Source organism: Pleurodeles waltl, chromosome 2_2 (assembly GCF_031143425.1).
Source record: "Pleurodeles waltl isolate 20211129_DDA chromosome 2_2, aPleWal1.hap1.20221129, whole genome shotgun sequence".
Classification (NCBI taxonomy): Eukaryota; Metazoa; Chordata; class Amphibia; order Caudata; family Salamandridae; genus Pleurodeles; species Pleurodeles waltl.
In genome coordinates, this window is record NC_090439.1 from 338,558,594 (window position 1) to 338,568,090 (window position 9,497).

The window sequence follows — 9,497 nt, forward strand, 5'->3', positions numbered from 1 at the left end:
GGGGCGGCTTCACGTGCCGGCGCACGAGCTCTGCAAGCGGCAGGAAGTCTGACACTTCCCACATGGAAGGACCCCCGTGGGCATCTGGATGAGGGCTGGCCGGTGTTTTCATAGTTTTTAACCGGGGCTCTTTTTGATCCAGGTCGAAAGTGATCAGATTTGTTCGTCTCACCCTCAGGTGCTGCTTGGAGGTCTTTTATGGGTGCTGAAGAAATGAGCTCTTTGATCTACTCTAGACTGAGCATGAAAGATCGTGAGGCAATGACCATCCTTCATTACCCTGCCACATCCATGAATACCACCAAGGCTAGCGTGGGCAACCCTCACATTCCCGCTACTGCACTCATGGCTTCTGCTCCATCTACGCCACCATCCAAGCAGTCGGCCTTCAACCTGCAGGCCACCCCTCACCTGCTGGCCAGCATGCAGCTACATAAACTCAACAGTCATTATCATGGTCTGGCTAGCCCCTGCCTCCCTACGGATTCCACCTCCATCCCCACCTGTAGCTTCAGCACTCCACCACTGGGACAAGGGACTCTGGCACCAGCAGTGGGTGCCCACCACGGCTCTGGCATCATAGATTCTGACCCTGTGGATGAAGAGGTGCTGATGTCGCTGGTGGTGGAGTTGGGACTGGACCGTGCCATGGAGCTCCCAAAGCTGTGGCTGGGGCAGAATGAGTTTGATTTTTCATCAGATTTCCCTCCCACTTCCTGATGCCTTAATGGTCTACAAGTTGAGCCTCAACAAGAGAATCCAAAGTTTGCGTTTCAGACTTCAGTTGAAGGAAAATATTTTTGTTGAGAACTTGAGGAATCTGGTTTCCAGATCAGTTTATTGTACAGGAATGACCACTGACCAAACACATTCTTCTGCCTCCAGGCGATTTTCCCCACATGTTCCAGCTGACCTGTTTCTTTTCTCATTTTTTTCGTTGTCCCAATCTTCAGCTCTTGCCATGGCATATCGTGCACACTTTCCAAAGCTTCTCTTTCACTGCTTTCTGTCTCCTACCCCAACCCTGTCTCTCCAGGTCTTCCAAAGGGAGAGTGGACGCTCTTCGAGCTGTTTTCTTTTTTCTTTGTGTAGCTACTTCTAGCTATTGATGTCAAGGCTCTGCCTTGTTCTTTGTTTTGGATGAGGGGTTAAAGGGGATGTTGTGTCAGTAGTAGATTATAGACTTGTTCTGCTGGGCCCCATCGATGTTTTATAACATTGTTTGGCAATATTAATAATGAAAGCGTGCGTCATGGAATTGCTGTTTATTTACATAGCTTCTACAGAAGTAAATGTCCACGAGGGAAGTTTACATTCTGTTTATTTACAAGCTTAGTTGAAAGCCTGTCACTCGTTATGTAGAAGGTTGTATTACTGGAGGGCATTTTCCTAGTCATCAGAGGGGGGAAGAACAAAAACCATCCTAATCCAACTGGAAAATAAAGGGGTTACAATTAAAAACATTTGTGAACTTGGGAATGAGTTGGGGGTGGTGAAGGTGAATGAGTGGTGGAATTCGAGGTGGATTCGATTCCGTGCAAGTATGTGTTTTTTGGTTCCCTTGTTGGAGACTTTTTAAAAATTTTATTTTTCAACCTCATGCTTTCCTTTTTTGTTTTCTCAGTCTAGCATGGACTGTATGGAAGACAGACTTGATTAGCAAGTTATTATTCTGATATAAGAGAATGTACATTTTGAGAAAATGTTACCCACTACACCCCAGCCTTCTGCCTTTACTCTTGAATGTAACTGTTTTTGCCAAAACAAGATGTTCTGATCGTCATTATGGCAATTTTTCCAGTTTTTACCCAGCACATGATGTAATTTTATATTTTACTCTTACTGGAGGAAAGGAAGCATCTTTCTTCCAGGGTAGTTCATATTGCAGTACAGAAATATGTTTATGAATATAAATAAACTTTGATAATATTTTTTTGGTAGCTCAAATGGGTCTTGTGCTGCCTTATTCGTCACTGAGTTTTGGCCTTTAATGATGTTTGTTGGCTATCACGGCTGCATGTTTCTCGCGGTAACTAAGAACCCAGTGCTGTGCATTTGCAGGATGTAATATCCTACTCTGCATCCTGTTCTGCAAAGATTGTCTGCTTTTGCCATCCAGTGGTTGTGAACTAAACTACAGAAAAAATATATATATGAAACATTTGAGCATTTTAGTTGGCTGAGGTTTCAGAAAAATAGTTTACTGAAATGTGAAACCATGCTTGAGTAAACACCCTAAAATCACTTTTTGACAGTCATTTGCAAGAAAGGCATACTGTTTCCAAGCCCCTTAATGATTAAAATAAATTTGCCAGTGGGGCACAACATCTAAAGCACACACACTGCCCCTTAATGCATCCCCCCTTCTTATTTTCATTACAAGTGAAAAGTGTACTTTTTTGTAGTGCTGCTTTTTATCAAATAAATGGTAGCAGTGCTATTCCACTCCTTCATTTGATGTTGGTGCTGGGTAATGGTATGGGGGGGCCAGGGGGTGTCAAGTATAGTTGACAGCAGTTTGAACATGTGAATACAGGGATAATTAAAAACATTCATAGCCGGTGAGTACAAAAATATATTTGACATTGTTGTATTTTCAGTACAAAAGTGATTGAAAGTAGGGAAAGGAAGGAAAATATTTTTATTGCCTTAGTTCAAAATATTTGGTAGGTAATAATTACGTTTGAACTTGTTTTTGCATAGGGACTGTTTTGGCCACAATGTTTGTCAGAAATGGTGTTCTTTGACACTCTGTACTTTTCAGTTCAACAGGCTGGTGCCAAATAAAAGGTAACCAAATATTTATCTTTATTTTGTGTTTCTGTGAGAAACTTGCAGCCCGGAAAAGACAACAAAACAGTGATGGCTGGAACGAATACAACTCGATCTGACTGTATAACTCCTTACTTTTCAAAATATTTGTGGTGCAGACACGGTCAGCCATTTAATCCTTTCCCCTTTCCTTCTAAGTTCTTTGAAAATTATGTTGTTATTGTGTATGTTTTTAGAAAAGGACACAATAGTTATCTACAGCGGAAGATGGCTTGACTTTTTCAACTGACTTACAATTGTGTTAGAGGGGCCTGTAAACAATTACCAAGGTGTCAAATGTAAAATTTAGTTTTGTATATATGTGTACATTTAATGTTTTGATTTGTTTGATTAAAACAAAATGGTTTAAATTGCAGAGTGCTATAATTACATTCCGTCCATCCGCTTTGAGGCTTCAAATATACAGCATAATGTCCAGGTGTAATATTTGTGTCTTTGCCTTTATGGAAGATGATAGCCAAAGTACAATATGTTTTATCAGAAATTGATAACTGTCCAGCTTTAAAGTTTGTAATCTCGGTATCCAATTTTGTTCAATCGGTTCTGCATCATTTAAACATTGCTATAATATATTTGACACTCCTCTGTATAACCAATGTAGAAAATACATTTGATTTACAGGTTGGACAGGTCATATTTTCATCACTTTTTTTTAACTAATTGATCAAAAGGCAAGCTTTTAGTATCTGGTAGGGTTAAGTACAGAAATCGCTCAGACTAGATTTGAGTGGTAAATGAGAATGAGCAATCTTCACATTTATGGTTCCATGTATAACTCATTCCAAATATGTCATCTATATTTACATCTTCTTCTTCTAAAACTCCAAGGATTACCATAATAAATTACGTCTTAAAATTATTCTAAAGCTTTTGCAGACACATAAACACTTCTGTAGTCCAGCAGTCTTTGATATAGATTTCTCCAAAGAGTTTAATTTATTTTGTAAGTTTTCACTGAGTAGTACAGTTACTCCTTGATGTTCCATTTTGTCAATAGCAGTAATCTCCAAAATGTCTTCAATCTCCAGTTTTAGCAATTCTTTCATAAATTCAGTACACTCTGGAAGTGTAGGCGTCAAAGAAACTATGGGTTCCCCACTTTACAAAAGTTATGCATTAGCTCTGCTGCTGTCTTTTTAGAGTCAAAACCGTTCTTAATAAGTTGACTTTCCAACATCAGATTTCCCTCCTCTGTCAGAATTCCTACTCTAATGTCCTTTAAAATGTTTCCATACTCCATGTCACAGTCTTGAGCATATTTTTCAAAAGTTCCTTGTACTGAAAATATTGCCAAATGTTTACATTGCCAATACTTCCTAATGAGTTACAACTGTCTTCATGAGAAAGAGCTTTGAAAACAGGCTGTCCTTTTACAGGAGTAAGTTGTAGTAGGTCTCCAAAATCAATCAAATGCTTTCCACCAAACAAGATGTCATATTTAGTTATTAATACATGTTGCTTTCTTAGGCGAACAAAAGCAAGCATTCGATTTTAAACCATGCTTGCCTCATCAATTATAGAAGCTTCTTTTTCTTTAGAACTCTTGCCACCTTATGACGAGCTTTACAGAATGACTTCTGGAGACGTGCTGAACTCCAGAGTGGGAATACAAATCCCAGACTGCTTTGTGGCCCCAGGAGGCGGCCATTTTCACCAGCACCTGCATCCACTTGACCAGACCAACAGGCGCTATAAAGTGTGTGGGGGCACTTCACAGCGCGGGATACGCTGAACTCCAAAGTGGGACTACATATCCCACACTGCTTTGTGGCCCCAGGAGGCAGCCATTTTTACCAGCACCTGCTTCCACTTGACCAGATCAACAAGCGCTTTAAAGCGTGTGGGGGCACTTTGCAGCTCAGGCGCGCTGAACTCCAAAGTGGGACTACATATCCCATACTGCTTTGTGGCCCCAAGAGGTGGCCATTTTCACCAGCACCTGCATCCACTTGACCAGATCAATGAGGGCTATATAGCGCGTGTGGGCACTACGCAGGGCGGGACGTGTGCAGGATGTGCCCAGGTGAAGCATGGGCCAAGGGTGGGCCCATCCATGCCCGTCAGAGCCCAGAGGAGGCTGGGCCCCCCCTAACATCTATCTCCAAGTAGGCCTCGCTGATTCTCTCCTTTTTATTATTGTATCATCCTGCAGGTTGTATTATTGAACTAACTTTCTGCAGAACACTTATCCACTAATTACAGTCCTTTGATGGGTAAAAGGAAAGTAACAGAGGGTGGGGCAGGGGCGGTGTTAAAAACCAAGCAGAAAAGGCATAAGCATACAGCTAATAACTGTGTTATAGACAGAACGGACAACCTTCTTAGTGAATGTGAAGAAATCTTTACCTCTTCCCCGGACTGTGGCTCCAATAAAACTGCGAGTGCTCTCCAGTCAGGAAGGGGGTGGGTCACATGAATCATATCTGTAGCCCAATGCCAAACCCATCAGGTACCCCAATGAAGTTGCCTAAATTGTCAGCGACTAGTTTTGCTGGCCAACCTTTAGCGGGTGCTAAGATCAAGAACTCTTATCAGCCTCCCCCACACAACAGCCTAGGCGCAGGAAAGGCATCTAGTGTCTGTCATCAAATCCCTAAATCTACGAGCGACACTGTCCCTAAATGCACTGCACAACCTGTCATTGACTGTTCCCACCTTAATAACACTGTTCTAATGGTCAGTGTTCCCAAACTACACCCACTGGCACAAAGTGAAGGGGGAGATTCTGTCAGAAATAAGGCAATTCATTGGATTCACTATGTGAGAGGCTGCTACTCTGTAATACGTGAGGATATAATTGGTGCAGTCAGAAGGCCCGACCCAAACACACACTTTGATATGTTACAGTTGACATTTAGGAACAGGAGCATGGTGGATAATCTGGTGGCCCTAGACAAGTGCCCTAGGGCAATCCTGTATCCAGTTAAAATACTCTAGGCTGCCTGCAACTATGGGGTTTGCCCTATCCATTGTCAAGCAGGTAACCTATCTGTTCTTAGTGAGAATGATTGACTTGAAGTACCATCTAAAACACATGCTGAACTACCCTCCGACTCATATATAACAACTGTCCCTGGTCTGCCTGTAGTTCTCAACATTGTCAACACAAGCACCCATGCTCCTCTTCCTAACAGATCCCATCAGACCGCCCAGGACCCATTGCACAACTGTGATAACATCATACATTCCTTTCCCGATGAACATCACTTGCCAATCCAAGAACAGACAGCTAAGAATGAGAACACTACACCTATGGTTAGGCTAGCTCGCCTAGATAGATACCACCAGTCAACCCAGGACCCGTCGGGCAATAGTGATAACGACCCAACTCCCCTCAAGCAACTCCACCTGCGAAACCAATGTCTGATTGCTAACCCTTCAAATATCTAATCAGAGGACTGGGCGGTCCCTCTAATAACTGGGGTACAACTTGTCTCATGGAATGTGGCAGGTTTGAGATCTGTCCTACCCCTCCTGTCCTTTGCCTCCTTTATTGAGGAACATGACATACGTCTTCTCCAGTAGACATGATTGACTGATCCACTTTTTCGGTCTGGCTACTCAAATTCTCATATCCCTCCTTTGCCCAGTACCAGGTGTAGGCCTTCCGGGGGCTTAAACTGTTATATATCACAGCTATCCATTGATTCCCCCGACCTATTAGGTCTTCGCCTATCATTTGGGGCAGATACAGTTGTGATAATTTTTAACATCTATACTAGAGGGGTGGGGGGGTTGGGTCTCCAAAACCCTTTGTGTTCTGGAGACATTTTTGCATTTTTCCCAGGATTACAAAATTGTTGTGGCAGGTGACTTCAGTGTCACATTTGAACCTCTTGACTAGGATGATTTTGGGTTGGGTTTAACCACGAGGAGGATCGGGCATGGTCTATCCCTGCCTTGGATATCCCGCCCATCAAAAGTTGGACACAGGTTCAAGTAAAATCATTGACCGAGGAATTTGGACTCAGGGCACTTAATGGTAGGATTAAATTTGACGCAAAGGGTTGCCATACATATAACAAAGTCAACCACACCAGTAGAATTGATTATTGTCTAGTCGACATAAGATTATGGCCCCTAGTCATCGACATGATGGTCATTGAGAGATCTGAAAGCGAACATAAATCTCTTTCAGTCCATATGACTGTTTTGTGTAACCACTTGTCCATGATTAACACCCCAGTAATGGCACCAAAGGGAATTAGTCTGGTTAATGACAAATGTCACCTAAAGTGGAATAAGGTTTTGACTCGACCAACGCTCATCAGTGCTGCTAACAACACCTCGAAGACCACATTGATGGGTTTAGAGGCACATCCCTCAATCCCCAAAGAGAAAATTAGCTTAACTCACAACTCATGCTTCGAGGGCATTGCGGCACGCTTCTCAGCAGATATAGTTCCTGATTGCAAGAGGCTTAAGGGTAGGCATCGCTGGTTTAATAAAGCTGTCGGTCCTCAAACAAGCACTTCATCCAAGCAATTGAATCTAAGGATGGAAACGCCATTCACTCAGCTAGAAAGTCTTACAAATCAGCTGTTTGTAAAGCCAAGCGTGAACAAGATGACAAGTGGTGGGCTGCACTTAATGACGCTGCATGAGAGAGGAACTGTAGTGAGTTCTGGTCCTTGGCAGCGCGCTGGCCAGGAAATAGCACACTGAACATTACAACTAATATTGCTCCAAACAAATGGGTAGACCATTTTAGTGGGCTGTACTCCTATGACCATGATAGTATAACCTCTGAACATAAGGACTCTTGCTCAAATATCATTCTAACACCCATTCCTCCAGTGAAGCAACTGTTCTCCCATGCAGATATAGCATATTCCTTAGGTACTCTAAAGCGTGGTAGGGCACCTGGCTCGGATGGTGTTCCAGCAGACTGATTTTTAACCGACATTGAAATCTGGTCAAGATATATCACCAGCATATTGAATGCAATAGCATCTGGTTCGCCAATCCCTCAGTCCTGGAAGGGTGCCATTGTAGTCCCGATTTTTAAAAAGGGTGACATAGCCCTCCCTTGTAATTATAGGCCAATTAGCTTAATGGAATATGTGAAGAAAGTGTTTTGTCACTGCCTTTTGGGCAAAATTCAAGACTGGATGGCTGAAAATGACATTCTTAGTCCTCTTCAGGCAGGTTTTCGTAAAAAAATATCCACCATTGAGCAAGCCCTCAGGTTTTTGATTGCATACTGGAAGACAGTTTTCATTGGCAAAGGGAATCTGTATTTTGCCTTTGTGGACCGGAAATCTGCATTCGATCTAGTACCCCGTAACAAGTTGTGGAAAGTTCTTTCCCTAATTGGAATCCCCAAGCAAATTCTTGCACTATTAATTTGGCTTCATGAGGGTAATTATGCACCTATCAGGTGGGATGACAAGAGGCAGCTAACCTACAGATTCCAGGTGTCAAGGGGTGTACCGCAAGGGTGTGTCCTTGCCCCCACCTTGTTCTCTTTGTACATTAATGATATTGTCCCCTCTCTACTCAGAGTGGAGGCTGATGTGCCATCACTAGGCACACAAAAAATTCCGGTCTTGCTCTTTGCAGATGATACACTCCTGATATCTAAGACCCCAAGCGGATTACGGAAACTCCTCATGTGCTTTGAAGAATTTTGTTCCACGCGGGGACTTGAAATTAATGCCTCCAAAACTAAATGACTGACACTCAATCCTCACAGATCCTTCAGAGAGAAGTTTATCCTCAAGGGTACCCCACTTGAAAAGGTGGGCACATTTAGTTACTTGGGCCTAATGTTAACTGAAAAAATGTCACCTATTGCAAAGCAGGCACTAAAACTAAAGCATACAACAGGGGTTTTAATAAAGGATTTTAATCTCTCGCACACCAAACCAATATGCCCTGCAATCCAGATATATAAAGCCAAGGCTGTGAGCTTGGCTTTTTACAGGGCTGAACTACAGGGCTATGCCAAAGCCCAAGAAATAACAATCTCTGAAAATAATTTCCTAAGAAATCTCATGTCCCTCCCGCCAAGCACTCCACTGTTCCCCCTTTTTAAGGACCTAGGTATGAAATGCATTGGCCACAAGGCCCACCTATGTCCCCTCTTGTACTGGCGGCATCTTTGGACTACCACAGAGCTTGCTTCCTTTACTGTAGCCCGAAGGTCATTTTAGAAGCTGACACTCTCATAGTATCCCCTGGCTCAGACACATCAAGGGGTTACTTTATTCTCTTGGGCTTAGAGAACTCTGGGACTTTCCAACTACTGCCTCCTTTCCATCAAAAATCAACCTCAAAAAATTGTATTGGCAAACGGTAGACTCAGAACATCTGGGGGTTGCACTTCACTCCACACTATCATGTGAAATTGCCAACCTAAAAGACACATGCAAATACAAGGCCTTCTGGGACATAATCACGGTGCCTAGAGAAAGGAACTTGTACTTCCAGCTCTGCATAGGCACCACGCCACAAAGATCTCGCTGGTCATATGAAGAAACAACCATCTGCCCAGCTTGCAAAGCACCTATTGAAAACCTCCCTCATGTTTTATTTGTCTGCCCTGCAAACACTGCCTCTCACAGGAAATGGTTGTCCCTGGCTTTTAGACTGCTGGGAGTCCACATGTCTGACATAGCCCTTCGAATTCTTAGATGAGACACTCGCTCGACATTAGTGATTGC

The 9,497-nt window shown here is 43.0% G+C and overlaps 1 protein-coding gene across 1 annotated transcript; it reads left to right on the forward strand.

The window, feature by feature from the left end:
• Positions 1–213: 213 nt before the first annotated feature.
• LOC138273309 (cbp/p300-interacting transactivator 1-like) lies at positions 214–981 on the forward strand. Its single transcript, XM_069218883.1, has one exon. The coding sequence runs from the start codon at positions 214–216 to the stop codon at positions 718–720; it is 507 nt and encodes a 168-aa protein (XP_069074984.1). The 3' UTR covers positions 721–981.
• The last annotated feature ends 8,516 nt before the right edge of the window (positions 982–9,497 follow it).